At 46.1% G+C, this 15,862-nt stretch overlaps 1 protein-coding gene across 4 annotated transcripts in view; it reads right to left on the minus strand.

The window, feature by feature from the left end:
* The window catches only part of FBXL20 (F-box and leucine rich repeat protein 20), a 43,962-nt gene that overhangs the window by 25,625 nt on the left and 2,475 nt on the right, over nt 1–15,862 (minus strand). For 2 of the 4 annotated variants that reach the window (XM_075117075.1, XM_075117076.1), the window contains exon 2: nt 1,332–1,393. In XM_075117075.1, the coding sequence (XP_074973176.1) occupies nt 1,332–1,393 (62 nt within the window). Of the gene's footprint in view, nt 1–1,331; nt 1,394–11,109; nt 11,217–14,265; nt 14,536–15,862 lie in introns of those variants that run through there. The other 2 variants (XM_075117077.1, XM_075117079.1) reach the window with 2 other exon arrangements.

Below are 15,862 nucleotides of genomic sequence, written 5' to 3' on the forward strand. Positions count from 1 at the left end.
TGTGTCAGTGCTCTACACCACCTGTCCCCAGCCTACCTGTTTTTGTTGCATCTGCGATATCGGTACGTACTTGCTCCCATGAGAAAAAGAATCCCCTCTCAGAAAACCCAGAGAGACTTTTCTCACTCTTCAAATTCCCCTTTTGCTGCAACACGTCCATACCAATATCTCAGGGCAAGAGCTGGTGAAGAAAACTCCTGCACCTGCAAAAACCGTGCAAACTCATCGGGGCAAGGGCATCCAATCCTTTGTCACTCCATCCCACAGGTTGCTTGTCTCACCCAGCCACCTGATGCTGATTTTTACACAGCAATCTCTGTATGGCACAGACAATCCTTTGCCTGTAAACCAGGCTCAAAAACCAAATACCCACATTATTAGCAAGAAGGGCTTTAGAAGCCATACGACTGGCTTTTGAATGAATGATACTGGAATAAAAGAAACTGAGCAGATTGGAGATACCCTGACAGGGAACAGAGGAGACTGTGCAGTCAAAAGAAAGAGCCAGATTTTTTTTCCTATTCATTTTATTTCACAAGTGAGCTGGAAGCAGTTTCCTGTGTCAGAGCTCCTCTCCCCAGACTTTTTATTGCTATTAAATGTTGACAGTACTACACAGTTTCTTGCAGTGTAAGAATTTGGTTTGTGTTAATAATTCAAGCTGCCACCTGCAATTGCCTTCACCCATTGCCATCTGTAACTCAGCTTAAAGCACTGAGGAACGGGACTTGACTTCAAGATGCTGAGCTGTGGTGACCCAGGTACGATCGCACACACATCGTGCTGCTCCTGCCTCGGGGAGGGCAAACTTAATGTGCATATGCGCGTGTGCACGTGGAAGGGCAGCACAGGGAGGGGGCAGAGCTGTCTGCTGAGATTGCAAACCGAGATCTGTGCCAACAGGACCATCCTGCCAGGTGCTGAACACCTGTCTCTTACTGATGAGGAACAGGACAAAGTCTGCTCGAGCATAAATGGAGCAGAGGAACTAACTTTAATTTAAACGGAGCACTTTGGAGCGGCAGAATCCTATTTTACACATTAGCCTATACTTACCATTTGTTTTCATTAAGGACTTGTTTAGTCCTACAGTTCTTCCATCCACAGAACAGGCAACCAGCAAACTAATTCAACATTTTAAAAACCAAAACTTAATAATATTTAGCATAAACTGCTGCTGATGCAGACCTTTGATCTGCTTCTGTTTGTCTCTGGCTTTACAAGTGACCCAATCCAAGCTCATGATTTATGAGCATACCAGCAAAGTCAGCTACTGCCTGCAGACAATACCCAACACAGCCTCCACGCGTACAAACTGGAAGAAGGCTTACCGAAGCAGCAGCTCTTTTGGAAGTTTTTTGTTGATCACAGCTTCATCGTTGTTTGAGAACATCTGTAAATAAAAACAATTTAAACATTTTAGCCATATATTTTCATGAAGGCAACAAAACTTACTTTACTCTAGGGAAGGAGCTGCTGGTTAACAAGGCCACTTCAAGAGACGCCTGGCGCAATAAATTCTCAAAAGATAAACTCAGATTCACAGAATCATTAAGGTTGGAAAAGACCTCTAAGATCACTGAGCCCAACCGCCGACCCAACACCCCCAGGCCTCCTAAACCATGTCCCCAAGTCCCACGTCTGCATGGTGTTTGAGCACCCCCAGGGACGGTGACTCCCCCACCTCTCTGGGCAGCCTGTGCCAGGGCCTGACCGCTCTGGCAGGGAAGAAATTGTTCCTAACATCCAACCTAAACCTCCCCTGACGCAGCTTGAGGCCGTTTCCTCTCGTCCTATCGCCTGTTACTTGAGAGAAGAGACCAACCCCCCTCACTCCAGCCCCTCTCAGGCAGCTGCAGAGAGCGAGAAGGGCTCCCCTCAGCCCCCTCTTCTCCAGGCTAAACCCTCCCAGCTCCCTCAGCTGCCCCCCAGCACACTTGTGCTCCAGACCCTGCCCCAGCCCCGCTGCCCTTCTCTGGATATGCTCCAGCATGTTTGTGCTGTCCAACTTTGTGCTCAAACTTTCAAACTCCTGAATTGGACCCTAGTTGGACAGAATATTACACCCAATATGGTTTAAAAAACGGTCCAAGAATGCTTTGTGGATTGATGGATTAAATATAAACTGAGACTTTTAATTTATCTGTTAAAGCAATAATTAGGGGGTACTTGCAGGCTGGCACTGACTATAGGAAGGTATCACCTACAGCATCACTACGGGCTTCCATCTCTGTCCCAGTTCTGCGACAGCACACCAAAGCACGGGCTCTTTAAAACCGTAACATACAAATACGCATCAAACAAGCATATGGCAAACGGGCTGGAGGGAAGGGCTGTGACAAGAACGACCAGGCAGCCCTGACAGCCAACGCATGGAGGTTGAAGATGCAGGACTGGCTCCCATCACGGAAAAGGGCGTGGGGTGCTGGTGAACAGGAGCTAAAGAAGTATTACGGTATTACGGTGCCCGTATTGTTCTCGCAGCAAATTGTTTGAGAACAGCCCTGGGAGCTATGGGGCAAACAGGTTTGGTTTTTTTGTTTGTTTTACATCATGAAGCACGGCTTAAAGGGAGACGTGATCTTTGGTGCTGCATCAGGAGGAGAGCTGATTCTGGGAAAACACTGTGTTCTTCCAAGGCAATGAAGCCAGAGCTGTTTATCGCATCTCAGAAGCTTTTCCATGCAAAGCATTATCATATCATTTACAAAGCTAAAATGGACTTTTGGACCAGCTAAAGTAATCCCACTAGCTGTAAGAGTGAGAGAAGCTTCTCTTTTCTAAGGAGTCCTAAGAAAAACATATGGCAAAGCCTCATGTGCTTCTTGAGAAATATCTACCTGTATTTAAAAGACTTGGTATTGTCTTGCCAGGGCGAAAAACAAACAAAAGCCAACCACCTCCACACACTTATGCCTGTGGGAGGAATGATTAGAGTGATGTGTGAACTAAGACTGCTGAGCAGTGATGCCTCACTCCATTTAGAAGCATGCTTTCAACATTTCCAAAAACGAAGCAGGGAACAAGGAGAATGAGCTTTTATTTCATTAATAAAAGTTTCTCTTTAATCTCCTGGAACAAAACTAAGAGCTGATCTTCCTGAGCTACACACCTGGCAAAAACCGCTGCTGAAACTGCTGTCTGAAAAAGCTGATTCTTATCGCTTGATTAAGTTGTGTGTATGCGAAGCAAATAAACCCAGCATCAGCTAGGTCACTTAAGTGGCAGAGGATCAGATTAAGAGTTAAAAAAGGAAAGTAAGATCTCAGTGGCTTATAAAGCTGTACCCTAGGCCTCACCGACATACAACAGCTTCTCCAAGCAGCAAATATTCGGTACCTGAGCATCAACCCAACCCCACCACCTACCAAAGAAACCCCCATGGCTTAATGGGAAAAGCTAATGCGCTGCCGCTAAGTAGCTCTTTAATATGCTCCAATTGGTGATAACAAACTGACAACTGAATAGTGCCATCATTGCAAGGTAACACTAAAAACAATGCTTTTAGAGTCAGTCAAACTTAAAAGCTGTGTTCCTAAATCACAGTTTGTTTTTTAATTATCTCAGGATACTGAAGTACGATGCCGAAGTGGGACACGAACTCTCCAGCATTCTTTCCCAAAATGTCACACAGAAGAGAAGTGTTGTTTTCCCCCCACAGACGCTTTTATCACTTCCCACCAGAAGATATCACAAGTTAGCAAGTCCTAAACGGTCCACTAGACAGGCAACTACTCAGCCCATTTTGCAGATAATTAAAATGGAAGCTTTGCCATTTTCCCAGCTAACACCAGTTGCGTGAAGTCTGTTCCCTCAGAGACTAGGGCAGAAGAGCAGCTCAAGTCGAGGACCGCGTTCGGGCTCGGCGAGGAGCACTATCTGACGCCTGGCAGGTAACGGCAGGGTGCCACGGCGCATCAGGACAGGCGCTGGCGGGGCTGTGAAAGGCGCTAACACGTGTGCGTGCTCTGGGACTGGATCAGCTCATTACATGGCTTGGCCGATCAGCTGGGAAATTAAGGAAATTCTGGAGAAAGCTCTAATGAAGGAGAAACGCTGAGGAATTATTCATGGGAAAAGAAGGCTATGATTTTTCTTCCCCCAGTTCCAAGAACAACAGTAGACAGGCAGATCTAGCCCCTTTCCCATTATTGTCCAGGCCAGAATTCTACATCTGAACCAGCACCCTCCACCCCCCCTCACAAGAAAAGGGTAAGAGAAATTAAAGGAGCAAATCAGATAGCAGCAGGAGACTTCCGAAAAGGAACTGGACTAGAAGAGAACAGGCAAAGGGCAGGAAGTATTAAAATAGAGATTCCAGAAGCAGCCAGCCACCCTTCTCCGTCTCATCTGTATTGGCAACAAGGCTTTGTCCGAATTAGAATTTTACTGTGAGAATGGAGGCAACAGTCAGTGCCTGTTGTTAACCGCGATTGTACATCAAGGCCACAACAGCTCTGTGCAAAACAAAAGCAACTTCTTGACTTCTGCCCGTTGCATTGCTCAGCAGAAAAAGCTTGCCTCGATTCCAGGGCAAATCAAAGCCTTCAAATGCTTTTCTGCAGAAGCTACCCTTTGACCAGTGCTGTACTACAGGAACATTTGGTTTCTGTCTTACTAAAAAAGTCCTCGGACTTAAACGTGACAGGGCCGAGGCAGGACGTGCTCTGCAGGAGAGCCTCGGCTCCGGAATTCCCCCTCCGCTGGAGGGCTGTGAAGTGCCAGGGTACATCACCAGACCTATTCTCTCAAGCTGTGCTTCAAAACTTGGTGCTCAGATGACAGAGGTTGGGTGAAAACAGGCTGGAAACGGGACGTATTGCTAAGTCATGGCAGCATGTAGAGCTGCCTAAATACACCAACAGACATTTTGACTTTCTGGCAAGTCCATACAAGAATAAAACTAGTCTGGAGAAGTGTTAGAGGCTATTCTAGACTTCCAGGCTTTTGAAATTACTTCTAGGGATAAAAGCTAAATCACCTAAGTGTGCTTTTCCTAACATCTCTCAACATCCTTTAATACCAGGGGTTATTCAGCAGAATAAGTTATTCTTGAGAGGATACAGAACAACATTTATTTCTTGTTTGTGAAGTTTGCAGTCTGTATAGAACACAGTCTTCCACAAAGCATCAAGTTTGCTGCCGTGTGATGCCACATCCCTTACACAGGAGAAATGGAAGGGGGAAAGAGGACAAAATTCCTCTTGCTCCTCCACCCATCGAGACGAAGGCAGGCCAGCAGCACACTACTCTCTTTAGAAATAGCCTTTTCTAGCTAGGACAGAAGGGATAAATCTGAACAAACACCACAGAAGCAGATACTAGACCTTTCCAGGGCGCACGTCTGCTCGCAGTTTTACACTTCACGCAGAAAGACATTTTACAATCCATGAGATATTTTGCATATACACACTTCAGCAGCCACACATGTGGAAGTACCTCCCCGACTCCAACAGGGGATCAAAAGGGAAAGCAATCAGGATGCATCTAATTGCAAGTCCAGCTGTTGGTTCAGCACTGACTTTGCAAGCCCCCAAAAATGGCAAAATTAGGGAACTTAACCCATAAATCAATCCTTTAACTCAGAAACCAATTCCAATGTTCGCACACTGTTTATATTTCCTGTTCAATAAATGGGGAAAGCTATTTGGCTCCCAGTTTAAAACAGCCCGGTGTGTTCAGCATTTGACAGGCGCACCCAGAGGGGCCTGTTTTGCAATGGTTTTTTTAAGAGCAGGTGGCCAGTGGAGCTGGCAGTGAGGACGAGGATCATCCAACCTCCAGGCATCCGCAGGAACTCGCCAGGTGCCCCTGAATTCCAGCACTCTTTCCTGCACCCTCCCACACTAACGGAGGGCCCAGAGGTGATAACCCAGAAGATGGAAAACTGCTACTTCCCAGGGTGTATTTATGGGCACTGCTGTGCTCCCCTCCAGCACACCCTCACCCAGCAGCATTCAAATCAAGCAAGTTTATGAAAACAAATGGACTAAAGCCACCATTCTTACAGCCATACAGTCACTTAGCACGATGTGTCATTGCCCGTTTGTTTAAATAACTCTTCCCTCGCCTTTCAGAATACTACAAGCTTTGCAAACTGGCTCAGTTCACCCGGCTGCCCGGCCCCGCAGCAGTCTGCAAGCGCTCTGTGCGGGGCCGATTCCCAGCTGTGCGGCGAGGCACTGCTCACTGCATGGAAGGCAGAGTTGCTCCTGAGGCATCGGTCATGTTGGCCATTCGTTGCAGGGCACGGCAATCCAAACTGGGTCACCGGCGCGACATCAGGGCAGGAGCGAGGCGACAGCGCTCTGCAGCGGAGCGTGCCACAGGTGACAGCGTGTAATTATGAGCGTCCCTGCACAAGAAACACCTACATGTGTACTGTCCTCACCGTACATGCAGAGAGGGACGTGAACAACAGTTGACGCAAGCTCTGTAAGTGAAGCAACCCTCAGCAGGCGTGCATTATTTGAGTTAAAATATAGAGTATTGTGTCATTATAGCAGCCACTCATTTAGCCTTTGAGCAAGTCTTGCATTGTCTTGCTCCAGGCTTCAAAAGCCGTACAAGCACGGAGACTCGTCTTGGCTCTCTCCTTTGGGTCTGTATGTGGGCTGGTGCCACGCTACCCATCCTGCCCAGAGCGAACCCCTGTGGTCAATATTTAGCATGTAAACGAGGTGTCCCCACGCTGCTGTGTTCCGCAGGCAGATTGCACAACTTCTCCCTACGACATGACGCAAACACACGTCAATGCTGGCAAATGCCAAGACAGAAGGCGGTACAGCCAGCACCTGCAGGAAATGCGTACTCAATATACATTTTGTTACGCTTCAGAAGCTTCCATCCGAGAAAAAAGTTGCTGTATTAAGATGGAGGTGTCAATATCAGGTTGACTGGCTTATTCCACAGCAGCAAGTAAAAGCTTCTCCAGTGAGAAGAGTGTTTATTCAACAGTTTCTGCAAAATTTAAATGTTTGCTTCCAGAATAGTTAGGTTCCCCGTATCCCCAGCTCCACTGGAAGTTTCTGAACACACACTGGCACAAAGCTGTCCCTCCCGGCTTACAGAGAGCCGGAAAAACTCCATGAGAGCTGCTGCGGACCCCGGCTCTGAGCAGGCTCTTGGCTGCAGAGCTCTTCTGCGGTCTGGGCTGGCAGAGGGAGGGGGCAGTGCTTTCCTGCGAGTGTCACATCTGGCAATGGTTTTGATTTTATTGTTGGGGAAAGGCTGGAGGGGTGTTCTTATGAGGAACAGAAGTTTTGTTTTTCACTTTTTTGTGTTTGGAAAAATACACTTGAGAAGTTTCTAAATGAGTTATTTCAACATTTACAATTTACTGGAAGTAATGTGGAATATTAACATACGAATACAAAGCACATCTATTTTACATTTCCCTAAATGCTCAAAACTACTCTCTATAAGCAATTCTGAAGTTACTGGCTGCGTTTCTAAGAGAACAACAGTTTACTCATCTGACATACCAAAAAGACTTTCCACTAAAACAGCAGCAGGGACTTTTCAATAAAGTGCAGTTTAGACAAAGACATACCAGGCTGCCTTGCCCATACGACAGCAGACACTGAAAAACACCATAAATTTTCCCAAAGTCTCATTACACAGAATTTTACCCACTAAAGAGACAAGGAGCAGAAAAAGGACAGGCTCGATTTGCAACATAACATGGGTGGTCTACAGTTAAGGCGCATCTCTAAGATATACAAACACTCTCATACTCCAAGCAACTCTGATGCTGGAACTGCCAAACCCAAACCGACTGACACACCGGGCCATGTCCCAGCACTACCAAACCCCTACTTTGCCAACAGACATGAGGGAATTTACTGGCATAAATGTTGAGGGTTGATCACAAAGACTCACTTTCAATTTGACTGTTTGCAGAACTTGTTTCTGCATAAAAATGCATATTGTTAGGGGCACTGAGGAGGAAAGGAGCACCCGCCCTCTCTGTGCTCTTTTACCCGGACACAAACACGGCCGTATGCAGAGGCCGGGGTCTTCAAGGCCTGTATCCTGGAAAGTACTGAAGAACATGAGTTAATAGTAGAGTGTTCAGTTGGACAAGAAACACGCTACCGTCACCATTAACAGGATATCAAGTAATTGTCCATGTTTGTACTCGATGCAAACTAAACACCGGCGTGCCAGCAGTGTAACGCAGCCGTACATCGGCTAGGGTGGAAGTACTTACCGCACTGCCGACAAACACAGCTGGTTTTCAACTGAGACTGCATCTGGCATCAGAACGGGGAGGGGGATGGTTGCTCTTAAAAATATATTTAAAAAAAAAAAAAAGTAATCACACGACACTTAACTTTAGAAGCATCAGTGCCAAAGCCAACAACTGAGCACACAGTGTTAGCCTAGACGTGGACTTTGAACTCAAAACACTTTTCTTCTAAAGCAGAAAATTCAAAGCTCGATGGAGAAAGAGGGATGAAGCTTATTTGGAGCTTTACGGAATTAGTGCCTACAAGGCTAGCAAAGGCACTCAGATCAGGTGCTGCACTGAGACCCACGGCTATCCACCTTAATGCTCACTCAAGTGAGCACTCAAGTGGGGTCTGGCACGCCAAACCCCTGGAGAACGAGGCTGAAAGGCCGAAACAGCCCAAGAAGCACTAACGACACACAGCGCATGCTGCCGCGGCTGAGGCCACGGTCAGGTTGATGCAGAGAGAGGGAAAGAAAGAGGATGGACATCTATTTCCAGTACAAAACCCAACCAACCGAGAGAGACCCATACAGGTGGGCAGCAGGAAATGAAAACTATAAACATTTCTGAAAGGAAGTACAAACACAACCAATAAAGTGTTACATGTCTCTATATTAGGCAAACTTCACGTAAAATAACCAACACAGGATTTAAAAGCACCCCCTCTTAAAAATCTATGAAATATTAGTAAATATTATAACTTCAAAATACTGTGATTTGTTTACTTGGATAACAGAAGCAGTTTAAGACACACTTCTTACAGCAGATTTCCTTACAAACACAAAAGAAATAGGTAACCATGTGCTGAGGATGAAATTTTAGCTGTTGTTTAGACCTAGGGCTCGCTATCCTTGGTCCACATGCAAATGTTTGCCAGACCCTCCACAACTGCTCATAACCACAGGAAATTAAGCAATTGAAACCAAGACAGAAAACAGACTACAATTATTAGAGAATAAATAATCCACTCTGGAAACTGTTTTTTAAGCCTGGAAAGGTGGGGAATCAAGAGTTGCCATCATAAATAAAAGATTACAGATGTGGCTGGCATATTTTGTCAGTTGACAACCCACCCAGTCTCTATCATCAAGATGCTCTGGAGATCAACCCTCCGAGCTACAGAAGAGGCTTTTGCTATTCTGAGGTGAAAGAAATGAAACATCTGTGCCAATTCGTTCAAAGAGTTTCAATCCTGATGAGTCAGAGATGCCCTGTAAGGTGTTCTTCAGCTATACAGCTGCTGGCTCACATCCAAAAACCTAGTATTTATATCATTATCATATCAAAAGGTAGTATTTATACCACTTTTATCTGCCATGGTCCATATGGAGATGAACAAGCCCTGCACAGAGTCACTGGAACAAGACAAGACGCACGCCAAACCTAGGTTATACCACACAACTCCAGCTGAGTAAAAAAAGCTGAGCATAAAACACAAGACGAGAAAAATAATGTGCAATCCACCCCGTGTTTCCTTTGGAAAGAGCTCAGTGAAGCTTTGAAGTGACTTACAAACACTGTCAACGTATACTAACACCTCGTCTCTAGTTCTGTACATTCTGGGGAAAAAAAAAAAATCTAGTACTGCTTCAGGGCTCAAATAACTGAAACATAAACGACAGGCACCGAGCACTGGTCCAGAAGCGCTCCTTCCCCAGGACAAGATTTAAGGGGAGCAGGAGTTTAAGCAGGCTGAGCTGCCTTACTGGAGGCAACAAAAATATTACACTGCAGAGGTAGGTGACAGCAGCGACAGTAAAACACAAGGCTCTTTGGAGGACAGAATACAAAGCATGAAGTTGTTTACATCCACAAGCATTTCAGATCAGGTGAATTTTCCTTCTAGCCTTTAGTTACACTGGGATTTTTTTGTTTGTTTGTTTGTTTTTAAAACCCATCCAGTTTAATCTGTGTTAAATCTCCATGGAAAATGGCTGGCTGTCAAATACAGCCGCTGCTGTGACAAGCTCCGCCGTCAGCAGTCGCGATGCTCCGGTGTCCTCCCGCAGCGTTTGTGTCAGTAGAACCAGGGACGGCGACGCAGCGGCTGCCCTCCCGCCGTGCCACGGGCACCCTCGGCCCCCCGGGCTCACAACCAGGGCGCCGCTCGAACAAAGTCATGACTAAGCAGTACAAAACCCAGGCAAAAGAGACCCTGGCCGAAAAGGCTTATTATAGGCTTAATATTCCTAAAAATAGCTCAATAGGCAATTTATTCAACATACACTGTCCGCATCTGCTTGTCGTTGCTTTGGAAAAGTTTAAATTTCCGCGGGAGATAAATAGCTGGGGTACGGACGAGCTGCCTTTCTGCGCAGCCTGACTCTACCCTGCGTTCAGTAACAAAGTTCAAGAAATAGCCTTTATTTATTTTAAATCAGCAATGCCAAAAGCGTGAGGCGGAGCAAAAAATTATTACAGTCCTATAGAAATCAAGCCCACGATGAAGACCCTCCCGCCGCACGCACCTCTGACGCAGCAGCGTAACGCAGAAACCGCCACGGAGAAGAAATTCGTCAGGTGATGAATGTGCAAATACACAAGGTCACGCTGTTGCATTCACAAAGTAAAACTTCGACATCAGAGACGCAGCGCAGGTGAGATACAAGATTACTGCTGAATTAAGAAATAACCACTTCGACTGGCAGTACCACTGTTTTTTCTAAAAACTAGAAACTGCTGTCAGACACCAACAGGGCACGTTCATATGCTTTTTGTTCATTGGTTTTATTCTTCTCTCCCGGTCTTGGCTCTGATGCAGTTTTCCGCCAACAAAGCATCCCACAACTACACCTAAAAGCTCACCACGTTCATTTTTAAATGGCAATTTAAAAGACACCACCAGCACCCGCCATTCTTAGCACGTTAGTTACCAGATTTCCCCCGGCTGGCACAGGCTGCGGGACATAGGCATCCCAGTAGCTTCCGCTGGACAGTCCTGGCAGGGACGCAGGGCAGAGCCCGAAGCAGCCTGGTGACAGACTGGGAAGACAGAAGCTTGCAGTTAATCGGCTTTGTCTTTACAAGAAGTTGTATCTGGTACTGAATGAAAAACACTCTCTGAAAATGTCAGCGATAGCTCGCACGTCCAGGAGCTGCAGAGGTCAAAGTTAGCTGGCGTTCTACGTTAAACAGACGGGGCAGGCAGCGAGAAGCAAATACCACATATGCTGTCATCAAAGCTGGTTTTGGGCGCCTACTTTTTTTAGCTCCATTAAAAACCTCAACAACCGACAAGTGGTCATCTGGGTATTTTTTGACCTATTACAGATATTTGATTTTAAATGATTCTACTTTCTCACACACACCCTTCAAAGTTTTAAATATACACTGTTGTCCATAGAAACAACATCCAAGACCAACAAAGGAGAATATAAATAAGAGAAAGACTTCCTGACTTCACAGGGACACATCCTATGGCCACAGGCTGTGCTGTAAAACACCCACTATCACTAGTTATTTTTTTTCTTTAGCCTTTTTAGAAGCTCATTTTAGCAGGGTAGTGGTTTACCCCAAATATCCTTTGAATGGATTTTTTTTTTTAAATTTATTTAAAAAAACCCAAACTGACATGCTTCAATATTTTCAGGCCAGAAGTGAGACTCCTCTAGCTCTCCAAGTACATCCCAAAGCTCATCACAACTCAAATAAGCTTCTTTGACACACAAATGTCATATAGTTCAGCCTCTCTCCAAAGCCTGCAGCTCTATGTTAGCAGTAATAAGCTTTTTTCACTATTGGATTTGTTTTCAGCTGTTATCAAAGGGATGATGATGGTATTATTGGTATTACTTGGAAGTAAAGTCAAATGATGGTGTCTCAAAAAAACCACCCTACCTGAGATGAGGTGTGAAGGGCATTGGGTGAGTTTGCTGCACGTAGGACAGTCGATCTCAAAGCATGACTGACAATCAGCCCGGCGTGTCCAGCCCCCAGCCACGCAAAGACCGGGGCCCCTCCGCACAGCCGTGCGGCTCGGTATTTCACACAGTGTCAATAAGGCTAAAACATTCATCGGGTTGACTTTTGTAATGACGTGAGTCAAATGAAATACACAGCAAGGTAATCCAGCAGGGAAAACAATAATTACTGTTTCCGTCCAGGCCCCAATTAATAATGGCATCTAAAATAAAGTGAGACATACCCTTGCATACAGGCTCCCTAACTCCCTTTCCTGTTACGCAAGCCGCAACGCAAGACGGACACAGCCCAAGCAGCCGAGCACCTCTCCTTGGGAACACACATGGCCCCTGTGCTATCATTTGTGGTGGCGGCTCCGACCGGCAGCTCCCAGTGAAACCACCTTGGGGAACCCCTGTTTCGGTACCGAGGCGGCGGCATTCACCTCCGTAGGCTGCAAGGAAAGCCCTCACCGCCACTGTAGGCGAATAACCCAAAGGCAACGCGCTGCTCTTCACACAGCTCAGGCCACACCGGTGACGAGTCCTTAGCGGGTGCTGCCCCAGCATTCTTTACTGCACAGGCGTCAGCAAGGGACAGGGGAGGAAATACAGGTTTTCTGGCATTTCTGCTTATATTTCCTGCTGAAATTACTGTTTGCCAGGGCCAATGTTTCCACTGTTGCCCAACTTGCAAGCACAACTCCTTGCAGAGGAAGGAGGAGGAAGAGAATCCCATTGGGGGGGGGGGGGGAGGGGGGGGGGAGGAGGAGGATAAAAAAAAGTAATAAAAATCTGCGACACGAGCTTGGTGTCTCAGGTGACACTGGCTAAGCTCAAAGCACGCACACATTATCCAACACTTGTAAAGCTCTTGCTCTACCTAATTATGGCAGGGATGTGCTCCTGGCTGCCTAGTACAAAGGTGAAAGAGCTGCGAGACCGAAACCTCCCCCAGCGGCAATTTAACAAAAAGATGCAAAAGAAAAAGCAATCAGAATTGCTTTCTGAAATACCTTTTCTTTATAATTACCCTGTTGCCCCACACTATGCCTTCTGTGGCTTTTGGCAACTTGTCTATATGGCACCTGTACGGCAAAATACAGCACGTAGGCGGCAAAGGAGAAATCCAGAGCAACTGACATCTCCCCCGTGTCCTCCCCCCAACCAAAAGCCGCCTTCCTGTTTAATCCTTCCCAGTCTCCCCTAGCCTGGGTCAAGTATCTTTTGCGCAACCAATTTGACTTTTGCTTCCAAACCTCGCCAAATTCCTCGTTCCTCTGCTAGAGCGCGGAGCGCAGCCACGGGACCAGCGCAGCGGGGGCGTGAAAAAGCAAATTACAGTTTACACCTCTTACTACCTTAAGGTTTAAACAACCGCTTTGTACACAATAAAGTAACATTTTATTATTCATCTGCCCAAAAAAGAAGTGCTGGCTTAAAAAGCATTACATGTAAGCATGGCAGGAGATAACAACAGAATAAAAAAACAAATGGGGGTGGGGGAGTGAGGAGGAACATGGCAAAGCTGTCAGCTTTAAAACCCCCCCCCCCCCCCATATTTTTTATTTTGAGAGTGTTTCTCATGACTTGTGAGCAGCGTTACTAACTACCTGCCAAAACAGAACTGTTTCGATTCAAGTTTCGATTCACTACCTCACCTCTTCACTTTGTTATGTCAGCAACGGTTTCTGTTGCGGTATAAAGTGAAACGGCACGGTAAGCCTGACATCGGTTTTTGCAAGTTTCTGCTAGAAAACAGCAAGGAGAGACACAGCGGGTTGCAAAGAGTTATGGATACTCCCCGCCCGCTTTGTTTGCGTATGTCTGTTTACACAACCTCCATTGCTTGAAATAACAAAGCCCTAACCAGGAGGGAAGGGAGAAGCCCAGGAGCAGCCCAGCAAAGGGAACAATGACAACCCCAAAAGGATCAGCTCTAAACCATAAAGCCAAGCAACCCCAAAATATGGAAACAGCACTGAAGAGCCAGGAACCCAGCAGACTAAAAAATGGGATTAGGGTAATTGAGATGATTCAGTTCAGCTTTCTGAACGCAGACAGGATTAATTATTAGAAGGCAACTCGATTTTGAAGCATTTTAACTTCCTCATTTTGCTTTCACCTTACCTCATTTCATGGCAGATCAAAATTCAAGCAAGACCTGGGAGCTACAGAGGCCACTAGCACAGTTCAGAAGGGTTAGGATTCCCTCCCATTGAGGATCCTGAATCCTGGGACAGACATGCTGGAAAAGGCACTGGATTGCTGTGTTTGTCCTGCTGACGGTACTCGCAAGGCTCGTACAGACGCTCCTTCCTCAGACACATCCCTGGTGTTCACATTTTATTTTTTTTTTAATAGGATAAACTGCCCCATAAAGAAACACTTCCCAGCCAGAATCAGCTCCTGCTAATTGGGGGTTTCGAAGACTCCCTGAGGAAGCTGGAAAGGATGGTGCTTTTTTTATTGTGTCGTTGTTTTTGTTTAAGGATGTAGAGGAGACTACATGTATTGCTCACAGTCTGGGAAAAAAAAAACGCAACTATAATTATTTAAGCCTGACACCGTGGTTCGGTGAAACACAAGAGTTTGCAAAGTAAGAGATCCCTGCACGGGGAAAGCTTAAAAAGCCAGGAGTCTGCTCACACTGGAGATGTCTGCAATTTGTCCCACGCGTGGGCTGACACCAACAAAGCCACTGTTGATATAAAATGCTGCTCCTGGTCACAGGCAGGTAGTTTTGGGGGGGAAAAAAATCACCTCTTCCAGCTCTGGGCCTGCCCCGTGTAAGTGCTGACCAGCTCACATCCACTCCACTCCGACCGTCAGAAGGCTTAGAGAAGCGCCCTGCCTGAGAAGACATTGTTTATTTCTCGATGATGAGTTAAGTGAGCGGTGAGTTAGTGAAAGCGAGCCTAAGACACTCAGTCTCCAGAAAAGTGCGGGTGAAACAGGGTAAAGAAGTGATGAGAACTAGGGCCTTTGGAAGGTAAACAAGATCTCAAAGAGTAGGGTAGCTGTCAATCAAAAGCATCAGAGGAGACGTCATCCCCTCCTCATTGCTATTTGGTTGCAGTTCATCAGGCACCACGTATTAGGGACGACAGGAAGCAGAGAAACCCCCATATAAGCAGGATTGCGATCTGTCAGGGCGCGCTCCACATTAAACCGACACCACAGAAAATGAGGCGTCAGTCTGGGTAATGTTTTCCCTGTTTTTCTCTTTGCTACAGTACGTGGTTATTTTCTCTGTGGCGGCCACACCTCCTATAAAGGGGCTTATTTAGAATATGCTCATTTGGCCGGGCATGCCGGAGTTCATTCTTTCATTTAAAAAGAAAGGGTTCCATTCTTCCTGGAAGGGCTGGCTGGCTACACATACGTATCAGAAACCCCTATGCAAGTCAAGTTTAAGAAGCTTAGCCCATATTCCATTACCATGTTTTCTTACTAAAGAAAGAAGAAGTTATTGTTAAATCCAATCTAGATTGGATTTTAAAACTACCCAATAACAACAGTTCAGGTATCTGTTTATGTGGCTTAATAAAAGACAATAAACTAAGTCTGAAAACCCAAAGCAAACTCCCCCTTAATAATTCACTGGTTATTTAAAGCCTCAAACAGACACAATATACGTTAGTCACAACTCTGCATCAAGCTGTTCTCCCCACCAGATAAGACTCCAGACATTCAAAGGCCCTACTTACCACCCCTCAGCCAGGGA

Source organism: Phalacrocorax aristotelis, chromosome 23, assembly GCF_949628215.1.
Source record: "Phalacrocorax aristotelis chromosome 23, bGulAri2.1, whole genome shotgun sequence".
NCBI classification, from domain to species: domain Eukaryota; kingdom Metazoa; phylum Chordata; class Aves; order Suliformes; family Phalacrocoracidae; genus Phalacrocorax; species Phalacrocorax aristotelis.